Source organism: Prionailurus viverrinus, chromosome E1, assembly GCF_022837055.1.
Source record: "Prionailurus viverrinus isolate Anna chromosome E1, UM_Priviv_1.0, whole genome shotgun sequence".
Classification (NCBI taxonomy): Eukaryota; Metazoa; Chordata; class Mammalia; order Carnivora; family Felidae; genus Prionailurus; species Prionailurus viverrinus.
In genome coordinates, this window is record NC_062574.1 from 40,398,559 (window position 1) to 40,424,887 (window position 26,329).

A 26,329-nucleotide genomic window follows, 5' to 3' on the forward strand; every position below is an offset into this window, starting at 1 on the left:
TATCTTTTTTTTTTTTTTTTACACCAGAAAGAATGATTTGCTTTAAGGGTAGTAGTTTTCCCAGCCTGCCTCCTGTTTGTGGGAATTTGGAGAATCAAATGTCTCTCTGTTCATTTTGAACTCTGTCCCTCTCACCGGGAACTGGTCTCATTGCTTAGTTTTGAGGCCGTGGCTGTGTCCTTTGCCTCTACTAGGCATACATCGTCTTATAAGCCATCGCTTTCAGAACCAGCACTGATTTTCAGCTTCCTCTAAGAGCAGGGAAGCCTGTTCCTGCCTCCGCATTCTTGGCAGGTTTCTTTTCTTTCTTTTTTTTTTTCAACGTTTATTTATTTTTGGGACAGAGAGAGACAGAGCATGAGCGGGGGAGGGGCAGAGAGAGAGGGAGACACAGAATCGGAAACAGGCTCCAGGCTCTGAGCCATCAGCCCAGAGCCTGACGCGGGGCTCGAACTCACGGACCGCGAGATCGTGACCTGGCTGAAGTCGGACGCTTAACCGACTGCGCCACCCAGGCGCCCCTCTTTTTTTTTTTTTTTAATGCTGAGAGAGAGAGAGAGAGAGAGAGAGAGAGACAGAGCATGAGTGGGGGAGGGGGCAGAGACAGAGGGAGACACAGAATTGGAAGCAGGCTCCAGGCTCTGAGCTGTCAGCACAGAGCTGGACTTGGGGCTCGAACTCACAGACCGCGAGATCATGACCTGAGCTGAAGTCAGACGCTCAACCGACTGAGCCACCCAGGGGCCCCTGGCAGGTTTGACTTTCTTCCTCTACTTAGGGGAACTTTGATTGCTTTCTACTTCTCCAGAGTCACACTTGCTGCTGTCTCTAGTTGTTTGTGGAACCAGAGCCTGGCAGATCTTCAGTTTTCATCCTTTTTTTTAAAAAAATTTTTTTTCAACGTTTATTTATTTTTGGGACAGAGAGAGACAGAGCATGAACGGGGGAGGGGCAGAGAGAGAGGGAGACACAGAATCGGAAACAGGCTCCAGGCTCTGAGCCATCAGCCCAGAGCCTGATGCGGGGCTCGAACTCCCAGACCACGAGATCGTGACCTGGCTGAAGTCGGATGCTTAACCGACTGCGCCACCCAGGCGCCCCAGTTTTCATGCTTTTCATGGCATCACATTTTTGTTCTATCTAAAAGTGATACCGTAAGTTCTTCTTTTAGGCTCTTTGATGTAGTCTTGACTGGCACTGTCCCTACTATTTCTTTTAATAACTATCCTGAGTTTCCATTTTATTTGCTCCTTCTGGAATTCCTATTATTTCGATGTCAGAGATTATGAATCTTTCTACCTTATCTCTTGTATTTTCACTTATTGTAATCATCCCTTTATGTTTTCCTTCGTGTTATCTGAATATTTCTTGAACTAATTTTATAATTTGCTGATTTGATTTTATACTATATTTAATGTGTTAGTCTCTTCTTCCATTATGATTTTAAAATTTGGTAATCATGTTTTTTATTTGTAAGCACATTTTTATGACCACAGATTGTTCATTTCCTTTTTACATCTGAAATATCCACTTGAATGACATTGGAAACACAAATTAAAATTACATTTAGGGGCACCTGGGTGACTCAGTCAGTTGAGCATCCGACTCTTGGTCTCAGCTCAGGTCTTGATCTCAGAGTTGTGAGTTCAAGTGCAGAATGGGGCTCCATGCAGGGTATGAAGCCTACTTAAAAAATTACATTTAGAAGTTTCCCTTTACATATACATAATAAGTTGCAGGAAGACATTTGATTGGTCTTCCTTTAGGTGTAAATCTTACGTATCTTGTGTCTTACCTCTTTATCTTTAAGGAGACAAGTCTTTGTTTCTCTAGTATTTGGAATCGCACATTATGCTGAGAGAGTGGTTCTGGGTTCTTGTCAAAATACTACAGCTTTAGGAAAAAGTGAAAGGGAAGAATTGATTTTTCCTACAGTTTTACTCCTTCCATGGAGTAAAGAGGCATGGGCAGGCCTGGGTCTTACTAACGTGCCGAAGCTTTTCTTTCTGTGTTGGTTTCAGCACCCTGAAATTGATCAAGCCACAGTTCTCTTCTAAATGGCGCGAGTAGCATAAGCATGAGCTCCTGTAATCATGTCCCGGTCCCAATTGTAGGCTGTCTACGAGCTAGTCTGCATGGTAGACATCTATTGCTATTCTTCCTAAAGAGGCTTACAGGGCTGAGCTTTGTCCCCTACCCTCTGTTCCACTGTCACCCTGACCTCCAGCCCCGTCACTGTGAATTCGAGCTTTCTATCTACTTTGAGTTTCAGTTAATGGTGTTTCCAGTAGGAGACAGTCTCAGTGGCAAGAAACGAAACTTCTGTGCCTAACGCCCTGTGTCTCTTGTGCCTGCCAGATCTTAGCAATGATATGGCCTCCTTCTTTAGTCGTCTCAGCTGCCTTCACCAGAAGCTGGCTTCAGCAGCGCCTCTGCTTTCCTTGGCCTGAACTGGAGCATGTTTTAGGGACAATATAATGAATTTAGTTTTGGACACGTTGAATTGTAAGTGGGGCTTTTCAATTTGTACTTGTAATAGGGTTTGAGGCTGAGAAAGAGCAATTTGGGCTGGAGATACAGACTTGGTAATCCAAGCTCCTTGTTATTTGAAAAGCTAATAGCAGTTTTATTAGCAGTTTGGATTGTCCAGAAGGAATGCATGTAAAAGGGAAAATAAATAAGGTTTGACACAGAACTCTGAGAAGCATGGGGTAGGCAGGGAAGGAAAGGCTACTGAAGGTTATTATAAAGGAGATTTCTGAAGGATCAAATGAAAATCAGGGAAGAATGAGCCTGGCTTATTCTAGGGAGCCAGTAGATGTGACATCTTGAAAACACTGTTCCTAATGTTTAGTGAGATGAACTAAGGACAGATAGTTCATTTGCTTGAGCAACTAGGAGATCGTTGATAGTGTCCAGCACTTTTAGGTTGAGTGGAAATCAGATTGTAGTTGATTGACAAGTATACGTCAGTTTAGGACATGGGCCTAGTAACTTATTTTGAAAATTTATTGTGAAGGGAAAAAGGGTAAATTGGTACAGAGGACAGCTACAAGTGAACTGAAAGGATATGTTGTTTTATGTATGCACCCCGTGTAATAAATAGATAAATGGTTCCATCCTCTTTTTTTATTAATATTTTCTATGAGAATTTCTTTTAATATTTAAGCATTTTTCAATTTTTAAGTATAGCTCTTTTTATGATTGTTTAATCTATTCTTAAAGAACAGGCCACTGCTTAGTATGATGTATCTGGTTGCCTCTTCCCACATCCTGAGTTTTAAATGTTTATATCGGCTAAAGCACATGGGCTAATGAAATTATTCTCAGCCTATTGCTTTATCTGTTTTTCTCATTAGTTTTTAAGTGTTTGGATATTGAGTATGGGTATAAAAAATTAATAGCTCTCTTTAAAACAGCTTTTTCAGACATTTGACATTACTTAGTGACTTGTCTACGGAACGTTACTCTTTCATTGTTACTACCAAAAAACACATTCATTGTCATCTTGTCTTTTTTAATTATAATTCTGTCTTTGGGAATATACCTAAAATGGACCAATATTTGTGAAGGGAATCCTGATAGGGCTTGTGGTTAAAAGTTAGTGACTTTAATTCATTCTTTAATGGTTAGTTTCCATTTCATGTATCTTGAAGGAGCCGTTCAGAGGATAGATATTCCTAATAATGAAACTTTCATTGAAGTAGCTTGAATAAAAATATATGAGAGACTCCAGGCTAAAGTAGAATATTGAGTATAATATTTTATACTATATTTTATATTGGAGGAAAGTCTTTTTGTTGAAATTCATTTGGAAGCTTAAACTATTTTCCTATTTGTACTGTACTTATAACATTTTACCTGAATTAACATGGTGTATTTTAAATTTAAGACTGATTTATCTGTAGGTTCTGACATAGTTTCAAATTAATCCAAATTTTCAGCTACATGAGAATTTTTTCATTTTATATATTTTAAGCCTTCATCTTGATGTGCAGCATGGATCCAATAAAACTTACAAACCTTTTAAAATGATTATCCTCTTGAGAGTATATGCTTCATTTTTTTTTTTCTTATTCTATACTTGGAAGAGGGGGAGGAAGGAGAAAAGATTTAAATACATTTAGTTTATTGTAGTCCCACTTAAAAATGGCATTTGTTTGTGAGCAGGCACGTGGCATTTAGGTGATGTTTTATTTATACTTAAATCTAAATAAAAATAAAATGTGAGAAATAATAAATGGTCGTTTTTTGCATTTCTTTTTTCTCTGCCATGGAATCATTGTTAAATATAAACAATCATCTTATTTCCAAAAATAAAAAATTGGCAATCCCAGATTTAAATGCCCCCTTTGTCCTCTGTATTCCCCTCTGTATTCTGATTGTTATTATTTTGGTCTATTAGTAGGAACCAATATACTGCGAAGCTCCAAACAAGATCACATTCTGTGAGTCCAACCTCCAGAGAAGATGGACAAAATATTACCCCAAAGAGTTGTGTAAGATCAGATTCTACTTTTGTTTGTTTGTTTGTTACTTTAAAATAACTCTACAAATTTTTAGTTTCATGTGTGTCAAAGTTCCAACAATTACTTTAAAACAGTGGGTGTTTGAATGGAGTCTGAAGGTTTTGGTGAACACCCTGATATCAAAGAAAATGGTGTGTTTGGTAAATTCCACAGTGCTCCTTGTGGTTTCTCGATGATTTTGAGACATCATGTGTATTGTTGCTTTTGTGCATTGGAGAATAACTTTGGAAGACTTCATTTTTTTAGTTGTTGTTTTTTTTTTTTTTTTGCTTTTCCCTTTTACTCAGTGTGTGTGTGTGTGTGTGTGTGTGTGTGTGTGTGAGAGAGAGAGAGAGAGAGAGAGAGAGAGAGAGAGAGAGACCACCCAGTGGTCAGAGTTAAGAAACTGGGATTAATTTGTAGTTTAGTGGGGGATACTGCCTTTCTGCTGAAGGCGAACTGTTTATATTCTGAAATGTGAACGCCTCTTACATCTAACTGCTTAACAGAGTTTTGGTTTGAATAAGGTGCAATGAGCATTCCAGTTAGCTTCCTAAAGAGGAGAATTTTGCCTGCTTACTATGGCCTTTCTTGCGTAACTCGGGCTCGTCTTGAGTTACATGACTTTTTTTTTTTTTTTTAAACATTTAAAATTTTTTTTTCAACGTTTATTTATTTTTGGGACAGAGAGAGACAGAGCATGAACGGGGGAGGGGCAGAGAGAGGGAGACACAGAATCGGAAACAGGCTCCAGGCTCTGAGCCATCAGCCCAGAGCCTGACGCGGGGCTCGAACTCACGGACCGCGAGATGGTGACCTGGCTGAAGTCGGACGCTCAACCGACTGCGCCACCCAGGCGCCCCGAGTTACATGACTTTTAACAAGGAGATCATGTGTGATGCGTGTCTGTACTCTAAACCTAACTCACTGCATTTTCTCCAGTGATAGTTTGGAACTTTGGGGAATACTTTCAGGGCCGCACATTTTAAATATCTGTGGGTTTATTATGAACCGTTACATTTATTCACAAGAAAACGAGGCAGGTAGGTGTTTTATGTCTTTCTGAAGACATTTTTGTTCACAGAGAAAAACATACAAGAAACGGGGGGCCAACAATCAAAACAGTAATGAGTTTGAATATAGTATATAAAATAAATTCAACATTTTGTTCATTAGAAATTTGGAGACAATAATAATGGAGAACATTTTAGTATATTTTTCATCACTTCAGATAATTTAAATGATCATAGGTAAATAGGTTTATTTATTAGTAATGAGGTGTTCTAAAAATGTGGAAATGCTGTGCCAACAAATTTAACTTCAGAATGCATTTTTTGGCTGTACTGTAATGTATACATTATTATTTTAAATAGATTTACCTTTCTAAGTTTCTAGAGCTCCCAGATTATTGTCCATTTCTGGGCACAGATTTTAGGCTGTCCTCAGTTAATTATAGTTTTAATCTGCTTTGATAAATGTGTAATAAGTTATATGAGAGGGAAAAAAATCATGCAATTTTAATTTTTAAAAAAAGTAGAATTTCGCCATAATTGTGTTCTCATGCTGTGAATCCAAAGCTTATTTCTCTTTATATTCAGTGTATGAATGGGAATTAATTTAAGAACAAAGAGCTTCTTGGACATCAACACAAAATTCCCTGTTAACTAATTTTAAGGATTGTAAATAATTCATCTTTTCAAGTGTTCCCCCCCCCCCCCCTTTAAAGCTACTGTGGTATACCACAATTAAAACTTTTTGTAAAACAACTTAAAGAGAAGAATCTGGATTAATTTTTAAAATATTCTTTTGATGTGTTTTTTTTTTTTTTTGAAATCTAGTTACTGTATGAATATATTGTGAAGGCACCTCGCAGCCCTAAGCAGCTATAGTAAACAGTCATTACTTAGAATTGAGAACTTTGCCTCAGCTATGACATAAACCTTCCCTCTGAGGGCAATACGGTACTACCAGAAAAGCACATGAAACTCTTGTTACTCTGAATGACGTATATTTTGTCCCGTTTTCTGTCTCTTCTGTTTTCTTCCCCCCTCCCTTCCTCCCTGCCTCTCTCCCTCTCTTCCTCTTTCCCTCCCCCCTTGTCTCCCTCCTTCCTTTTCCTTTTTATTTCTTCCTTCTTCCCTCTACCCCTTCTTCTCTCTTCTCTTTTGTCTTTCAGGAAGTTCATCCCCAAAGATCTGCCCTTTCTTTGGATGACAGCGACGTCGAAGCTCGCCTTAATAGTTGGAATCTTGGGGTAAAAAAAAAAAAGTACTTGGTTTATGTATGTACATCGATGTAGCAGAATCCTGTTGTACTTGGAGAACATCTGAACTAATTCTATTTGGTGAATATTAGTGGATGTCAGCCATTGAGATGTGTGGTGGTACTGTGGGAGAAGGATCTAGAGAACAGGAAAGACAGATAACATTCCAGAGAAACATAGTCCCTGCCCTCCACAAGCTGTCTTGTCGAGGGTGTAGGAGATATACATAGTTCAATAATTGTTTAAGATAGTATCTGGTGAAATACTAACATGACTTAGAGAGTAGAATATTGAATTGGAGGCAAGGGGAGGGAGGACTTGGAGAAGCAAGGTCATTTGGGTTAAAAATATCCGGAGATTTCCTGATGAGCCGCCGTCACGGGCACCAGTTGTCAGGTGCAAAGACTGAGAGGGACATGAACGCATCTGGGTAGGTGTGGAGGTGGGGAACTGGAAAGAGGCAGGCCTGGAGACACGTGTGGTGGTGTGAGTGAATGGACATGACTGGATCCTGGGGACTTAAGCAGGGGGTTGGGGCCAGTGTCAATCAGGCTGGATTGTATCGGAGTTTGAAGGCTAAACTGAGCAGTTTCGCCTTTACATTTTAGGCAGTAGTGAGCCCTGCAGGTTTATTTATTCCTTCCACATTCCACTTTCCATGACGCTGTTGAAATGCTTTGAGGAAATGAAAAGGGGTTTAGAACAATTTTTATCACGTTTTGTGGTTAGTAGGATAATTTCTAATTTGAAAATTTGCAAAGTACAGGAAATCAGAGGACTAAAATATATTTGAAAATCTTAACACCGAGAGATGGGTTACCATTTTGTTTTAGATATCCTCCTCTCCTTTTTTTTTTTCCGTGTGCATTTATACAATTAAAATTTAAACAAAATTGGGGTTATATTATAAGTACTATTTTACTATGTCCTGTTTTTAATTTTTTTTTAATTTTTTAATTTTAATTTTAATTTTTAGAGAGAGAGCAAGAACATGTGTGCAGGGGAAGGGGCTGAGGGAGAGAGAGAGAGAGAGAGAGTAAATCCCATGCAGTCTCTGTGCTGTCAGCACATAGCCTGACACGGGACTCAATCTCCAGACTCTGAGATCATGGCCTGAGCCCAAATCAAGAGCCGTATGCTTAACTGACTAAGCCATCCAGGTGCCTCTATGACGTGCTGTTTTGAGTTTGATAGAAGTTTATAACCATTCTACAAATATATGAATATTAATGAAAGCACTGATTTCTCTTTTGGGTGGGTATTCCATAACTTATTGAAACATCCTGGACATTTTGGTTGCTCCCAGGCTGTGGCTGATGTAAGTAATGCTGCAGTACAATTCCCTACAGATCTTTGTGTACACATTTGGTACTTCCTTAGGTTACATCCATCTTGGTACATAGCCTTCCAGAAGGTATATACCAGTTTCTTCTGCAACCAGCAGGATATAGGATTGTCTATTTCTTACTTCTTCACTGACAGGACAGATTATTATTTTAAAAGACCTAAAACCCTTCCTACTAATAATGGTCTTTAATGAAAGGAATGCTTTAGGGAAATCGACTTGGTGGCATTTTGGAGGTTGTATTGGATGTGGGTAGAAGTGGAGAAGGGGAACCATCATCTTTTTGGTGTTTGTGGTGAACTCCACACTCGGGTGATTTCTGTGGAGACGGAGAGGGTTGAAAGAAAAGCCATTTCATGGGGGGGAAAGGACACTGCGTGACTGATTGGCGAGCTGACCAGAAGGGCACCTAAAGGTGTGCTTCTAGAAAATGGGAACATTGGCTTCCTGTCAGTTAACTGTCAGATGGGAGAATCCATTTTAGGGGTTACAAGTTTCATGTTAGACGGGTGGAGTTTGAAGAGATGGTCAGACCAATTGGGGAGGTCAAGGTCTGGAGTTTCAGGAGACTCGAGGGCTGGAATCTTATTTATGGTTATGCTGTTTGAGGTGTTGGCCCCACCCAGAGGCTGGACAGCCGGGCTTTCAGGGGACGGAATGAGGACAGCTGGCTACTGCAAGGGACACGATTAGAAGAAGGTAGGGAATGGATGAGAATTTAAAGCAATGTGAATCTCGTAGCCATTTAGGGAGCCTATTAGTGAAAGAGATGAGAGAGAGAAAGTTAATAACAAGAGGGGAATATTAAGTCCAAAGGAAAACATTGTTATGTTTGAAGGTGGAGGAGAAGTTGCCACTGGAGGGAAGTCCTAGCGTTACCGGTGTGCGAGAAGAGGACAGAAAATCCCCCAGAAAGACAGTTCTTTTTTTGATATTTGCCAGAAAGCGGTATCAGAGTGAAGAGTAAAATTCTGGGCTAGCCTTTTAAACTTGCCTTTGCCCTCAGCCATTTGGCACTTCTGATGTGCGTTGCTTAGCCCACAGAGAACTTTACTCGATTATATAACTGTTCAGAGGATTAAATTTTTCATTCGTATAGTAAAGTTAAAATAAAACATCTAAAATATTTTGAGGTGACGCCTTAAAACTAGGTCTGCCTGGGTTCTCTTTCACACTTTTATTGTTCAAAGAAGGCACTAACAGTGTAAAATATGAAAGTCTTGCATTTTTATATATTTATAACGTATATACATTAATCAGGCAGAACTCTATCTTTTGATCACAGTAGAATAATTTAAGAATCCAGTGTATTAAAGAGCTTAGATTTCGCTTTGATTTTAGTTTTGTATTAGAATGCGTGATGGATTTTTTTTCTCTTTCTTCCTGTGAGTGATCAGTTAATGGTAGTTAATGTTAGTTTTCTATGCTGAGGGTACTTTTTTTTATATTGCCGACATGACTTTCAGACACCTTCATTCAGATGCATTAGAGGTTCTAGAATTTGAATCTTCTAGTTTTTGTTAAAAATACGCTTTTTCCTCAAGTATATTCTTTCTTTCCCCAGGAGCGTCTTGGTATTTTTTTAGGAATACATAATATAAGTAGAGATTCACTTACTCAACTAGCAATTTAATTTTCCTCCTGTATTTTTTTCTTACTCTTTAAACTTTGTAACCTTTAGTTTTGGGGAAACTTTCTCACTCTGTCAGTATATTTGATACATGTATTTCCTGCTTGACTATCTTTATGTAAACTTTCCTCCTTTTTCTTTTTCTGAGGGCCTGGTGGGGGGCTGGGAGGAGGACTTTTCTGGGCCTTCCATCCTGGTTACCAGTCACACGCTCACTCCCATCCTGCGTCCGCATGCTGACCGCACAGCCTCACTCCCAGCAGGAGCGAAGGAACCTTGAGGACTGTTTGCTTCCTAGCCCCGGAGCAGGATCTGGGAGGGATGTGGGCTTAGTGCAGGGATAGCTCTCAGGACAGGCAGTGGGGGCTGGGCGAGGTCAGCAGGCGTGAGCGTCGGATCCCACGGGTGGCTCCAGCAGGTGGACAGCACCCCAGAGGCACGCAGACCCACCTGGAGCCCAGGGCCCATCAGGGAGGGGTGAACCTCCCTGTCGAGGGCTTGGGGACACCAGTGAGCCGTTAGCGGGTGGGGATGTGCCTTTACTCTCCCTGTGAGGAATGTGGGGAGCCTGGCTGTTCTCCTCACTGGCCTGTTGGGAACCGTCCTAATCAGGCTCGGGGGCAGCTGGTGTGGGAGACACAAGAGTAAGTCCACTTGAGATGAGCTGTTCCAGGAGATGAGCACGTCGCTGACCACAGAATTGCGAGCTAACTAAAATGGCTGTAGCGCGAAGCTTTGAAGGTTTGGGGTGACTCGTGGTGTAGCAAAAAGCCACTTGGTGCAGTGGATGCTGCCAGACGTCTCTCGGAGGTGACTGTGCCAATTTGCATCCTCATTAGCGATGGGCCCGTTCCCATTAATCTACCTTCTCTTCCATCGTGGTATTGACAGTCCGGTTTTGTTTTTGTTTGTTTGTTTGACTTAAAGTTCAGCCGTTCTTGAGAGTGGTTAGTGACACTGCACCGTGGGGTGTTCATATATATTTTCCCGGTGACTCATCCAGTGAGGTGACCTTTTTTATGTCATTGACAGTCTAGATAGCCTCTCGGAGTGAAGTGCCTGCCTACGGCTTTGCCAGTTTTTCCGTCGGGTCGTTTGCCTTTTTCATACTGATAACCCGAGGGCCTTGTTTCTGTTCTGGATAAGAGTCCTTTTCGAGTAAGTATTGTAAATATTTCCTTCTACTTTGTTGCTTTCCTTCAATCTCTTACTGGTGTCTTGGCTGAACAGAAATTTTAAATTTTAACGCAGTTCACTTTCTCATTTTTTCACCATGCGGTTAGTGCTGTTTTGTGTCCTGTTTAAGATCTTTGACTGTCCTAAGGTTCCGAAGATGTTCTTCTTTGTTTTCTCCCAGCGGCTCTATTATGTGACTTTTTCTCTTTGGATTACATACCATCTGGAGGTGATTTCGGTATATGTCATAAGATAGGGAGTTAAGATTTGTTTTGTCCCTTGTGTTTATCAAGGTGGCACTCCTATTTATTGAAAAGACTCTTCCTGCTGTACCGCAGTGTTATTTGTCCCATAAATCAGGTGACGGTACGTGTCTATTTCCGTTCTGTTCCTTTGGCCTACTTGCTTTTCCTTGTGCCGATGGACCATGCCTTTCTCTCTGTATCTAATTTGTACTCACTAAATGTTGAGATGTGAGTAGACCAGCGAATGAGCCTTCATTTGTAGTATTGTTTCTGTGGATAAATGTTTTTCAAGTTCTAAAATGTTGCCTTAAAAAATTATTTTGGAGCACAATTGATTTGACATCGAGGACTGAATTTATTTAACACTACCGAGCGGGTTTTGGCAGTTCTAACTGATGCCACGACTTAAAAACATTTAGTTGTGTTGTTAGTAATAGATTGCTTGAAAATGTCCTTTCCTTTAAGGCAGCTAAAATATCGTATAAAATGTCTTTCTATTTTTCTGGAATCATAGAACATCTCTAACTGATCCACATTAGTCTATGAGGGGTATTTGATCAGTTTGATCAAAAATCCTGAATAATCCAAAGAAATAGACGGACAGAACCCTTTGTAACCAAACAGATCCGCTAAAAAACTAACCAGAACAAAATGTCAAAAGCCAGTTTTCATTAGAAAGCATCCAGATATCTGTATTTGTGTCTAGTTTAAATGATGACATATTTTATTACCATGCTTCTATTTGGTCTTTAAGCCAGAAGTGTTTGGTCATGTGATTCATTCCTGCTATTGGAACTTAATTTTTTTTGGCATTGTTTTCTGTATAATATTTCGTTAGACTTTAATGTTTCACATAAATCCTTTTTATCTTCCATTTTGGACATTCTTTGTTGTGGTCTTCTTTTTTGAGGTATTGTGAGAGAACAAGAAATTTTCTAAAAGAGCATGAAAAAAGTAAATGTTAAGACTGTTTACAGATTGCTTCAAGTCCATTTACTGGTGGATTACAAAGTGGGAACATTGAACTTCAAAGCACATCTGGCTGCTGTTATAAAATCAGAAAATAGATTGCTCATTTCCCCCAAATAGACTCAAGAACACGCTTTACTATGGATAATTCTCATTACGTATTGAAAGTGGGTATGAGACAAACTCCATGGATTGTAAATGAGTGACAATTACAGAAAGAAGATTTATTCTTGTTTACGGTGTTCATCGTTGCTTTTAAACATTACAATATACTCTTTCTTTTTTGGTCAACTTGAGAAAGGAAATTTATGATAACAGAATGAGTCCTTAACTTCTGTATTTAATGGCTTTTAAAGATGAAGAGAATGAAATAGGAGTTACTTCTGCATCGTTGAAAGGCTACATTATAATTAGCTAAACCAATATTTTGTACTCTGCTTGTAAATGTGGAGCTGTGTAAAAATAAGTCACAGATGGCTTTGTTGGCTTTTGGTTTTAAATTTGAAGCTTAATTAGAGCTTGAGCATCTTTGAGAATTCTGTTTTCCCCTTCCTTTATTTTCCCCCTTATATTTAATTCTGCTTCATGAATTAGGGTTTTATATATTTGCAGATTTGGGTGTGTCCTTGAAGAACTTACTTTCTGGGCTGGTTTTTCTCCATTCCAAAAATAGAGAATGGTTACTTACTATTCATATATATACCTTCAGACAATAAATATTTATTGAGTGCGCTTTGCTGCCTGTTGGAAATTTGCTGCCTCTGTTTTTCAAAAAGCTGTGTGTATATATAGTACAGTGTTATTTACTAAAGAATGTGCCTCTTTCTCTGGTATAATATTTAAGTGGGTTTTATTATTGTCCCTACTAACTAAATGTTTCCCAAAGTAAAGTGTACTAATTCATACACCCACCAGTGGTCCTCCATCTGGAACACTTTTATTGGCAAATTTTTAATGTGTACCAATCTGGTGGCAGAAAATACCCTCTCGCTGTGGTATTACTGTACATTTTTCGTATTTCTAAAAAGATTGAGTATATATTCATGTGTGTATTAGTCATTCAGATTTCTTCACCAGTAAAATGTGTCTCAAGTTTTTCCCATTAAAAAAACTGTATTGTTCTTTCTTTTATTAACTTATAAAGACCTTCTTTACACATTTTGGAGACAGATCATTTGTGCAAACATCTCCCAGTTTATGACTTATCTTTTCATTTTATTTGTGATCTTTTATTCATTATCTTTTCATTTTATTTATGATCTCTTTTCTGGAGAGAAGTTCTTACTTAAAGTAGTCAACTTTATTAAGTTCTTTTTTGTGTATGCTTTTTTTTCTTGTTTCTTGCTTAAGAAAATTTTCTACTTTGAGGTCACAAAGTCATTCTTTTATGTTGTCTTCTGCAAGTTTTTATGCTTCTGCTTTTAATTATAAGTATTTAATCCATTTGGGAATTTATTATATATGGTGCAAGGAAGGAATCTGATCTCCTTTTTTCCCCACTTATTTTTTTTTTCATTTTTTTAATGTTTTCTTTATTTTTGAGACAGAGTGAGACAGAGGCTGAGTGGGGAAGGGGCAGAGGAGAGGGAGATACAGAATCGGAAGCAGGCTCCAGGCTCTGAGCTGTCAGCACAGAGCCCGACGTGGGGCTCGAACCCATGAACTGTGAGATCATGACCTGAGCTGAACTCAGATGCTCAACTGACTGGGCCCCCCAGGCGCCCCTCATTTTTTCCCAGTTATTAAACACATCTTTCATTTTTCACTAATTTGCAATTCTAGATATTTCATGAATCACATTCTCATATTTATTTGAATTTCTAGTACTTTCTGGTTGGTTCTGTTGACTTATTGTCATCACTATGGTTTTACAATACCTTTGTAAGTCACCCCATCTTGATTTTTTTCTTCAGGCTCTTCTTGTTTATTTATTTATATACATTTTATAATGAGCTTATTAAGTTTTACAAAAGTCTTCTTGAGATTTTTGGATTGGATAAATTTAGTCACTGGATCAAGTCAAGGAGAATTGCCATTTTTACATTATTGAGACTGTCTAAAAGCATCGTTTTGCTATTTATTTCATTATTAGCACTTTTCAAAGAAAACTTGCTTTCTCTGTAAAGGGCTTATGTATATTTTCTTAGATTTACTCTTAGCAATTACATATTGTTTTGTGATTACAAATGTTAGCCCTGGAAAATCATTTTCTTTTCCTAGGTGATTTTTGCTAATTTGCAGACGTGCAGCTGACCTTTACCTATCAATTTGGCATCTCGCAACTTGGCCAAACTCTTATTTGGTCGACTCCTGTTTCCTATCTTTCTGTTTTCTGCCTTTATTTGTAGTGTTCTTTATGAACGTCCTGAGATTATTCAGAAGTTATACTTGACTACGTATTATCTTGGGGGCGGGACATAGATACCATCGAACGTTGACCTGTGGGAGGATGGCCTACCCACCTCAAGCGGGTGGCACAGAGAACCTAGTGATCGCTAGTGCTGGAGACAAGTGGAGGCCGAAGGAGGCCGTGTTACTGTTGACTTCTGTTTGATGGCTTTAAAAAGAAGTAATTCCTACTATGGACAGGTTTTGATTTTGATTTTCTGTTTTTTTGTGGAAAGTTTTTATGGATATTGGATTCTTTGTTTGTTTTTGTTTTTGTTTATAATTGTTGATGTTAGATTGTTTTGAATGAGCAGTAGCCAGGGTTATATGGGGGGGTGGTTTGGGTAGCTTGCTTTCTTAGTTTGGGAAGGCCTTCTACTCCACTGACGATCAGTTTCTTTAATCAGAGGTGCCTTCTGCGTTGTCATTTTGGCCTGTCATCTTCTGTTTCTTTGATTTTGTCTTGTTTCTGGAGGGTCCTTTTTCTTTAGCTCCTTTCTTTTCCTTCATCATGGACAGGCTTCCTTCCAAGGGGCTTCTCTCTACTGCACAAGTGGTTCCTTTCTGGCTCTTGACAACGTTCGCTTTTTACACTCTATTTATTTATTTATTCATTTATTCATTCATTCATTATAATTTATTGTCAAATTGGCTAACATACAGTGCATACCATGTGCTCTTGGTTCTAGGGGTAGACTCCCTTGATGCATTGCTTACATATAACACCCAGTGCTCATCTCAACAAGTGCCCTCCTGAATGCCCATCACCCATTTCCTCCCTCCTTCTCCCCCGCCATCAACCCTCAGTTCTCTGTATTTAAGTGTCTCTTATGGCTTGCCTCCCTCCCTCTCTGTTTGTGACTATTTTTTCCCCCTTCCCTTACCCATGGTCTGCTGTTAAGTTTCTCAAGTTCCACATATGAATGAGAACATAAGATATTTGTCTTTCTCTGACCGACTTATTTCACTTAGCTTAATACCCTTCAGTTTCATCCACATTGTTGGAAATGGCAAGATTTCATTCTTTTTCATCGCCAAGTAGTATTCTGTTTTATATATAAACCACAACTTCTTTATCCATTCATCAGTTGATGGACATTTAGGCTCTTTCCATAATTTGGCTATTGTTGAAAGCGCTGCTATAAATATTGGGGTACACGTGCCCCTATGAATCAGCACTCCTGTATCCTTTGGATGAGTTCGTAGTAGTGCTATTGCTGTTTATACCCTTCTTTTGATGCTCCCGTCTCTAGCGCTCCCATCTGTCAGGTGTTTTGTACAACCCATGGAAGGTAGGCCACTCTCCTTCTGCAGGTCGGTATTTGCTGACGTCTAAATTCCGACACCACTAGGATCCCGAGGCCCTTCCTTTTTGTTCCGTGCTGTCACTCTGGTTTGGTTTAGGATCCGATTCTGCTGATCTGTGATCTTTCTTTGGTCAGTTACATGTGAATCGAGGGTTTTCGTGATCTCTCCTTGTTAGGGTGTAGGCATGAGTGGTGGGTGTTTTTATGTGCTCTCTTCATTGATCTGTATGGACTTTTGGAGGATGTGGAGAGAAATTTAAATTCAGACAGTGGCCATTACTTCATAGGTATCAGCCTTCCGGGTGAAAAAATTATTTTGTAGATTACTCCTTATCTAGGTGCTAAAATGTATTTATTCTTCAGATCCTGTTGGTGTAGATGTTTTTATGTTTTTTAAATGTAACTTTTATTTTTAATTTCCTTGCCTCTGTATTCTTTAATTAATTGATCCTTTATTCACCCTTTCCTTTATTATCCATCTGGGTATAGATTATTTTCCATGATTATTAACCATAATAACTCATTTGAGGAGCCTTTGGAAAACACAGTGAGGTTTTGGAGGAGAAGATTCTGATAATATATATTTGACAGAGTTTTTAATTATCGTTTCATTTGTGAATGGAATTGTTGGGATAACAATCAGTGTTTCTGTTTTATCATATAGTATATATTCACCCAATAAATATTTCCTTGAAAGCCTGCTACACGTTAGGTATTGTGCTAGGTACCAAGAATACGAAATTGAGAAGCCATTATCCTAGCACTCACCATGCATAAAGACAGATGTGGAGACATGCTGGTAATAAACACTTAGAATGTAATATAAGAGCTATGAGAGACACATGGGATGCTTTAGGAGCTTGGTAAGAGGGCGGGATCGGGTACTGTTTGTCCCTTCCTTCCCTCCTACCCTCCTTCCCTCCTTCCTTCCTGCCTTCCTTTCTTTCTTCTTAATCCATATTTGTTGGGCACTCACTACCTGTCAGGCCCTGTGGTAGATGCTGGGATAGATGGGTTGTGACTGTTACAGCCTGTGTTCAGACTTCACACTCTTTTAACAGAAGATAGATGTTTGATTATAAAAGGGTACTGTTGGAGTAGTGGCAACTTAATTAAATTTCCTGGGGAAGCATCTCGAGTAAGTTAACTGTCAGAGAATGATTTCATAGTTTGCGAAGACTCATATTTGGGAGAGAAGGTAGTGCTTTGAAAGGTAAAACAAATGTTTGGTGTCCTTGGAATAGAGGGTATATTGGGGGATAGATGAACCTGGAAGGCGGATATGGGAGGGGTCCCAAAGGAGTTCTCTGTTCTGGTTGCTATCCTGGAGGTAAATGTAAGGATTCAGGTACCGGACTTGCCCGGGTGTGTAGTGATTAGATTGAGACTTGAAAGATGAATGGGAGGATATTCATAAGGTGACGGAGTAGTGCCTAGAGGTAGAGAGGCCCAAGAGAACTGCCATATTTCAGTAATGTTAAGTCAGCCAGGATCCTGGGCGGATAAAACACGACGTGAGGAGTAGTGGGGACGGGCCTGGGCAGTGAGGCTGTGCGAGGGTCACGAAGGTGCATTTCTGTCTGCAAACGAGTTTATGTTTTCTATGTTATTTGTTAGTGGGCTACTGAAAATATATTATGGGTTACCCATCCTAAAACACAAACTCAGTATTAAGACGTACAGAAAATGTTCCGCATCACAGTTCAATTCTGTGTTTTACCAAATGATAATTAAAACCAAAAAATATTGTTAATAATGGAATTATTAATTTCTGTCTTAAATTTTCAGATAGAAAATCCTCGGTACCTGAGACAGAAGCCTATCCCAGTTGCTCTGGTAGGTGAGAATTCCACTGGACTTTTCCTATGGACAGACTTGTTTTTAATGTTTATTGATTTTAATGTTTATTGATTTTATTTATTTTTGAGAGAAAGAAACAGAGTGTGAGCAGGGGAGGGGCAGAGAGAGAGGGAGACACAGAGTCAGAAGTAGGTTCCAGGCTCTGAGCTGTCAGCACAGAGCCGGATGCGGGGCTCAAACCCACGAGCCGTGAGATCGTTACCTGAGCCAAAGTCAGACACTCAACCGAGCGAGCCACCCAGGAGCCCCTGTACAGATATTTCTAAATAAAGTAATCATTAAGTCATTTACAGAAAAGAACACTGGTCCACATTATGAAGCATGAGAGTCTTATGAATCCTATCACTTGCGAGTGAATAAATCGCTTTTTTCTCCAACGTTGGTATTATCTTGGCATGAACTTCAGGCAATTTAGAGTTTCCTTTTGGGTTATGGATAAGCCAGGCCTGAGAAAGTATTGAATAACTCTTATTCATTCAACAGATGACCCCCAAGTTTAGCCTGAGAAAATCCAGCAGCCTCCATGATGATCCTCTACTCTTCCGAATGCACGAGAAAGAGGTAGGATTGAGACATTTCTGCTGTACTGAATAATGAACACGGTTTTTGTATTTTGTATAATGTGAGTTTTCAGGTCTTTGAATCATAATGCTCAGTAAGAAGAGATTGTGTTCGCTACAAATGTAAAATAATGATGCAGGGTAGGGGTAAGGGTTGTTCTTCTGTTTTTTTCATGCGCATCTCCCACTTGGTGAGAGTGTGGTGAGGGCTGTCTCCTGACTGTCCATTCCTACTTCTCTGGGCTTGGGGAGATGGCAGTTTTTAGAAGCAGTGTCTTTGACCTCATCGAATCTCTCCATCCTGCCTTTATCTCAACTTGCTTGTAACGTACCTTTCTAGTTTTGCCCTTCTTACGGTTTCTGCTATTTAAATTGATCTGCTAAATTAAGCCATGCTGTGGCTGACATATAACATAACATACTTTCTTTGATCATTTGAAAGTGGAATTATCCAAGAGGCAGTATCATTAGTTAAAAACATAGACTGTAGAGTCCAGAAGACCTGGATTTAAACCCTACTCACTAGCTGCATGAAAGTGGGCAGATACTTGCCCTCTCCGAGTCTCTGTTTCCTCATCTAACTTGGGAGACACCTGCTTTACAGGCTGAGCATGAAGATTTTGTAGTCTGGAAGTACTTACGTGCTTCACATGGAGTAGTCATTAAATGAAGGTGAATTTGCCACATGGAGTAGTCATTAAATGAAGGTGAATTTGCCACATAGAGTAGTCATTAAATGAAGGTGAATTTGCTTTGTTCTTTTTTTTTTTAAGTTTATTTATTTTGAAAGAGGGGGAGGGAGAGAGAGAGAGAGAGAGAGAGTTCGATCAGGAGAGGGACAGAGAGAGAGGGAGAGAGAGATAATCCCAAGCAGGCTCCATGCTGTCAGCACAGAGCTTGACGTGGGGTGGGAACTTACGAACCGTGAGAGCATGACCTGAGCCGAAATCAAGAGTTGGATGCTTAACCGACTGAGCCACCCAGGCGTCCCTGCTTTGCTATTTTCTTGTTAAAATTTCTGTTCTAGGAAATTTGATAATCATCATTATTATTTTTATTTTTGCTTATGGCACCAGTGAAACGCTTCGGTCACCTGTGTGGTGTGATAGAAGACTGTTAGCTTAGGAGTCTGATGAACTGTGTCCTTCACTTGCCTTTACCACTCTCTAGTCATGTGACCCAGGGAAGTCAAGAATATTAGTTTAGTTTTTGCTTAACGAGAGGCTAATTATTGATGTGACAGGATCATTACCAAAATTAATGAGAATAATGAATATGCATTGGAAATGGTAATTTAAATGTGCAAATGTGAAAAATGTTATTGGACTTAGATTTAATGTTTCTAATAAATTTAATTAAATAATTTTATCTTTCATTATTTTTTCTTTCATTTTAATGAGGATGCTTCTAAGAATTTCTAAAATTCAATTTCAGTTTGGCGATTTTCAACATGAAAGGGTTCTCTCACCACCCTGTTTATAAAATATCACAAAGGACGTTGATCTCTTTCTTAGATATTCAAAACAGTGGCATGAACATATAATTTAATTTTTGTTGATAATGGAGGAGGACAGGCTATTTTTTCTTTTAAATTTCAGTCTGGTGGAATTATTGCTGCTACTTTCAGTAATATTTATCATATGATGGCTCCAGTTAAAGGCATGTAGGGTCTTGTTTTTTGGTGCAATCCTGTTGCTGAAAAAACCTGTTGAAATAAAAAGTTCTAAAGAGCCTTTGAGGGAAATACTTGTCGCATGCGGATGCACCTTCTTTTGAGCTCTTTTTTTCTTTTTTCTTTTTGTTTATTTATTTATTTTGAGAGAGAGCATCCCTGGGGAGGGATGGAGTGGGGAGGGACAGAAGGAGAGAGAGAGAGAGAGAGAGAGAGAGAGGGAGGGAGAGAGGGAGAGGGAGAGAATCCCAAGCAGGCTCAGCACTGACGGTGGAGCTCAAACTCAGGAACCCTGAAATAATGACCTGAGCTGAAATCAAGTCAGACACTTGACCAGCTGAGCGACGCAGGCGCCCCTTGTGCTCATATTTTGAATTTCTTTCTTTTCCAAATTGTTATTGTTTTTGCGAGTCATTCCAAGTCATCCCCAACCACTTTTCTTTCTACTTTTATTCCGTACTAATTCTTAGCACTGAGGCTGGTTACCACAGACCAATTAAAATAATTGAAAGGAAGTGCTGGCTTTTGAATCTTTTGCGGGTCTTCGGTGAAGTAATATCTTTATTCAAAAAGCATTAAAGCTGTCATGTGTGGCATCAGGGGTTCAGTTTTAAATGTGTGTGCCTTTATTTTTTTCCACACCTTTGTGTTTTTGTTTTTGTTTCTGGCATACTGTGAAAATAGTTTTGGCACCGTTGAGAAGTTTGCATGTAAACATCAACTTCATGTAAACATCATATCTTAAAACAGACCCAGTGCTTATATTTTGGCTAAAACAATCCTTTGTACGATTACATAGTTGTCTTAGACTTTTGGATGAAGTTTTCTTATCATCTTTCTTCTCCATACTGCAATATTTAAAAAGTATATGCTGAATCGCCCCAGGGTGAGAATTATCTTGGTTTCATCTTTCTTTTAAAGCAGTATTTATAATTATAAAGTGATCTGTGGATTTTTATTGGGGATATTTTGGAAGATACAGACACATGTGAAGAAGGAAATAAAACCACCTATAAAATCAACACCCAGAAATAAAAACTCTGGTAAAATATTACATTACCTTTCAGTTTCTTTCTTTATGTATCCTTTAAACACACATTTTTCCTTAGGAAATTGAGGTGATACCAAGTATTGCTTTGTATATTTTGAGTAATTTTCCTTCTATTAAATATTGTTCCTAAGCATCTATTTTTAATGGCTGTATTATATTTCAAATTATGGAAGTATTCCGAGTTAATTTAACTTATCCCTACTGTTCAGCATTGAGGTTTTTAATACTTTTCCCTAATATAAATAATCCTGGGGAAAATGTCTTTAATAATCTCTATATGCACCTCTAAACATTTCTTTGGGGTAATGAATTATATCTTACATGATAAAATTGAAATGGTGGATTTCTGTAAGTTTAGTATCGTTAACAATTTAACTTCTAGAATAAAAATTAACACTTGGAAGCCTATTGAAAATTGTATGTTACTGTAAGATACGAGTAAAGAATTTATTACATGCAAAAATGAGAATGAAAATAAAAAGCAAGGAAAAACAGGAGCCATTTGAAGGCTGAGGAAGTAGCAATTTATATTGCCTTTGTAAATACAAAAATACGAATTATATTTTTTTGTATTTGCAGGACAAAAATTTTTAATACTTTCCTATTTGAAATAGAAAATACCAGTCATATTGTTTTATTATTTTTATCTGTTTCCCAGAGATATTTTTCAAACTTGGATGTTTTTCCCTGAATTTAAACATACAGTCATGTTGCGATATGCATGGTTATCCTTTAGGATAACTTTATGTGTGCTTGCTTTAGTCACTCGTATTAAACATTTACTCATGGGCATGATGATCAATGCTTTTCTGTTTTGAAATTGCTAGAGCCTCGCACGTCTGTGTAAGAAAACCCTGATGTGTCTTGTGCATGTTCTCATCTAAAAATGCTTTTGTTATTGCCGAGTGCTGTTTTAAAAATCATAAAGAGCAATGTTTCGAGAACATTGTTTATTTTAAAATGAAATATGAAAGGGGCGTCTGGGTGGCTCAGTTGGTTGAGCGTCTGGCTCTTGAATTCAGCTCAGGTCATGATGTCACGGTTCATAAGATTGAGCCCTGCGTCATTGCGGAGCCTGCTTAAAATTCTCTGTCTCCCTCCCCCTCTACCCCTGCTCCTCCCCTGCTCGTGCTCTTTCTCTCTCACTACATAAATAAATAAACTTAAAAAAATAAAGTGAAATATGAAATATGAAATCAAATATTTAATCTTCATTTTCTTAACACCTAATCTTCATTCTTCAGAGGTAATCATCGCTAAAAATTTAATGTGTATTCTCTTTAAAATTTTCTAGGAATATCTCATTTGTTTATACAAATGAGATCATAGATCATTATATACTGTTTCAGTTTGCTTTTTTAACTGAAATATATATTCTGATAATATTTCTGTGTCAGAAATTGTCTCCATTCTTTTAAATAGTTACATCGTATTTTACTGCGGTACCAGTATTTTATTAATATGGCTTCCTACTGAGGGATATAGTTTATGTAGAGTATTTTGCCCGAACAGTGTTTCAGGAACATCCCTGTGTAAATCTCTGTGTATCGTATGCTTTTTCTTATATATTCTGTGAAATGGAATTGCTCGTTCACAGGGTTGCACGTTTAAACTTTCTCTTGTCATCAACAGATGGCCCTTGAAGTAAGGTTCTGTCTACATAGGGCTGCAGGTGCGGGAAGAATGGGGAATGATGGCTAAGGCTCTGGGAGTTCTTTTGTGGAGTGATGAAAATGTGCTGAAATTAGATTGTGGTGATGGTTGCCTCGTTCTCTGATATGGTAAAAACCACTGAATTGTATACTTTATTTATTTTTTATGTTTTTAAAGTTTACTCATTCATTTTGAGGGGGTGGGGCAGAGAGAGAGGCAGAGAGGGGCTCTGTGCTGTCAGCATGGAGCCTGACGTGGGGCTTGATCCCAGGAACCATAAGATCATGACCTGAGCCGAAACCAAAAGTCAAATGCTCAACCAACTGAGCCACCCAGGTGCCCCTGAATTGTATACTTTAAATAGGTGACTGTTCTGGTATAGGCGTCACGTCTGTCTCAACAAAGCTATTAACAAAAGGTTATATCTGCTTATACTCCCACTGATGGTGTGAGAATGTCTGTTTTCCCAATTTCATCAACACTCAGTTCTAGACATTTTTGCTTCTCTGTGACATGAAAAATAGCATCCTATTGTTTTTATTTATTTATTTATGTATTTATTTTATTTTATTTATTTACTACTTACATTTATTATAAATGAGAATGAACATATTTTTTGTCTGTTTTAATTTCACTTTTGCGAGATGTCTTTTCTTAGAGTTTTCCATATTTTCATTGAATTGTTTGTCTTCCTTGTGATTCCTGGACAATTTATATAATATGCTAAAGAATTCCGGTCTTTGTCATTTATCTTGTGAGCATCTTTCTCTATATCTTTTGATTTATTTCTGGTGTTCTTTTTAGTGTGTAGAAGTTTTCTTTTAAAAGCTGGATCTGTCCATCTTTTCTCTATGGCTTCTGGTTTTTGTACCAGACCCAGAAAAGCATTTCCTCTTCTGAAATTAGGGGGAAAACAACAACAACAACAAAAACTCATATTTTTGTCTCTTTTTAAATCTTATTTTTCTTTTCTTTTTCTTTTTCTTTTTCTTTTTCTTTTTAAATTTTTTTTTTCAACGTTTATTTATTTTTGGGACAGAGAGAGACAGAGCATGCGCGGGGGAGGGGCAGAGAGAGAGGGAGACACAGAATCGGAAACAGGCTCCAGGCTCCGAGCCATCAGCCCAGAGCCTGACGTGGGGCTCGAACTCACGGACCGCGAGATCGTGACCTGGCTGAAGTCGGACGCTTAACCGACTGCGCCACCCAGGCGCCCCTTAAATCTTATTTTTATATGTAAATCTCAGATCTATTTCAGAGGCTTTTGTTGTGAGTTTTGATGGTAAGTTTTGATGGTAATCTAGGTTAGTCAATTTTAATGTTTACAGTAAAAATTTAGGAGGTTGCAATGCTTATGTGAAAAAAGAAAGGCAGTGAGTGTGGAGAGAGTTGACTAATATGAAATTTTATGCAGATTAGAGAGTTTATATGTCATGAAGCATTAAATAAGGATTTAATTCTTTGAAACTTTAGGGAGTCCAAAAATACTGAATTAGCCTTTAGAAATCAAACTTTATAAACCACAGCTTTCATTTTAAATTTATAATTGTGTGGAAAATACCATAGATGTTACATGAGTAATTTTTGCAATATTGTTTTATTAGAGCTAAAGACTTGTAGTTTTCTTTTGGTGGTTAAAAATATATACACCTATAAAATATTTAAAGATGTTCTTTTACATTTCATTAATTTTGGGCATTATGGGAAAACATGTTCAGAGAGAGTGATCCTTTATTTTGACTCGCCTATCATTCGCAAACACACTTGAACTTGTTTGCCTTTGTAATTGCTAACACCTTTCCTGTGATATGTACATCACAGAATTCTGTGACAGTGAGCATCATTAAGCAGTGGGCTTTTTCTCTTAGTGTTCTTAGAGAAGATTTCTGACACAGCTTAAGTCATTTGGAAAACCGTTGTCACTGAAAATGAAGTAAGAGACAACACAACAAGGGGAGATCAATTTTCAGAGCGGCCATCAGTTTTCAGAGAACAGATGGTAGAAATTGCTCTTTTTGTTAAATAAAATAGAAACTTTCCTTTGAACTTCACCTTCACTTATATCGAATGTTCTCACTTATCGTGTAAAAAAGGATGTTGCTTCCTTCTTACGTGTAATGCCAATGAGCCATTCTTCCCTTTGTGAATCTGTTAGTTGAATGTAGAATTTAAATACATCCAAGATAGCAAAACTTACATTATTGACCTAATAAGTGAAAAAATTGATATTTGTAAACATTTCGCCTGAATATAAATTCAGATACACACAGTATCCCAAAACATAATAAATAAGTATACCAAGGAATACCACCATAAACAGCATCCGGGCAAGGGTTAGATCATTGCTAACATGCCAGGCGCCTGCTGTCTGACCCTTCCCAAACATGCTCGTTTCCATCTTCCCGAGAAGTAAACAGCTATCCTGATTTTTCTGATAATTTCCCTCCTTTGTTTTTAAAGCTGATTTTATCACCAATGCTGATATCCTTAAAAATGAAAATATTTTTATTTTAGTAGATTTTAAACTTCATATAAATAGAACTAAACTTTATAGATAGTCTTTTGCTTCTTTTGCTCAGTAGTATGTTGGCAAATCTGCTATGATCATCTTTGTTGTGCCATCTAGCTTTCTGTTAATGAATTTGCCACAATTTCTTGCCATATTCTTTTGAATCTGTTATCAATTTTGGATTTAAAAAAATTTTTGATGTTTTTATTTATTTTTGAGAGAGAGACAGACAGACAGAGAGTGAACGGTAGAGGGGCAGAGAGAGGGAGACACAGAATCCGAAACAGGCTCCAGGCTCAGAGCTGTCAGCACAGAGCCCGACGTGGGCCTCAAACCCATGAACCGTGAGATCATGACCTGAGCCGAAGGTGGCCGCTCAACCGACTAAGCCACCCAGGCGCCCCTAATTTTTGGATTTTACAAATAATTCTACAAACAATCAAGTGCATGCATCGTGACACAAATGTGTAAGAGGTTCTCTAGGGTAGGTGGGTTCTCAAAGTGTTCATGAGCCTGCAGTCCGTGACCCTTCCGTGAGGTTTGTGAGGTCAAAGTTATTTTTGTAGTAATATTTAGATGTTGTTTATTTATTACTTTACTGTGTTGACATTTGCACCGATGGTGCAGGTGCAGTGCTGGGTAGACCTGTATCTTTGCCCAAATCAAGGCAGCGGCACCAAATTGTACTTGTAGTTGTTACATTCTTCAGGGCCACATGGTCATGGGAAAAACTGAACAATTTTACTCCAGAATGTTTTTGATGAAGCAAGCAGGGCAACTATTAATTTTGTGAAATCCGATATGCATTTTTGATACCTGGGTGATGAAATGGAACTTTGATTGAAAACTTGGGTGGCACACGGAGGTATGGTGGCTGCCCAGAGGAGAAACACTTGTGTGATTCTTTGAGTTAGGAACTGCTGCTGTTTTGTGGAATCCTGTTTTTATTTGAAGCAATGGCTGACAAACGACAGGTATTCAGACCTGGATATTTGGCAGACGTTCTCTGCACAGTGAACAAAATGCGCCTGTCACTTCAAGTAAAACAACTGATGATATTTGTTGCTGATGATAATATTAGAATTTTGGAAAACTTGTGTCAGTCACTTGTGAGCTTGAGAGCTTTCTAATACTAAGACTTTTTGGATGAGATCAGTGGGGATATTAACCAATGCGAAGTTTTGATATTGAGT

The 26,329-nt window shown here is 38.5% G+C and overlaps 1 protein-coding gene across 6 annotated transcripts in view; it reads left to right on the forward strand.

The window, feature by feature from the left end:
- The window catches only part of CEP112 (centrosomal protein 112), a 422,889-nt gene that overhangs the window by 38,931 nt on the left and 357,629 nt on the right, over positions 1-26,329 (forward strand). For 5 of the 6 annotated variants that reach the window (XM_047833171.1, XM_047833173.1, XM_047833170.1 and 2 more), the window contains 4 exons: positions 4,406-4,499; positions 6,685-6,762; positions 17,620-17,667; positions 18,175-18,252. In XM_047833171.1, coding sequence (XP_047689127.1) covers positions 4,406-4,499; positions 6,685-6,762; positions 17,620-17,667; positions 18,175-18,252 — 298 coding nt within the window. Of the gene's footprint in view, positions 1-4,405; positions 4,500-6,684; positions 6,763-10,888; positions 10,905-17,619; positions 17,668-18,174; positions 18,253-26,329 lie in introns of those variants that run through there. The other variant, XM_047833175.1, reaches the window with a different exon arrangement.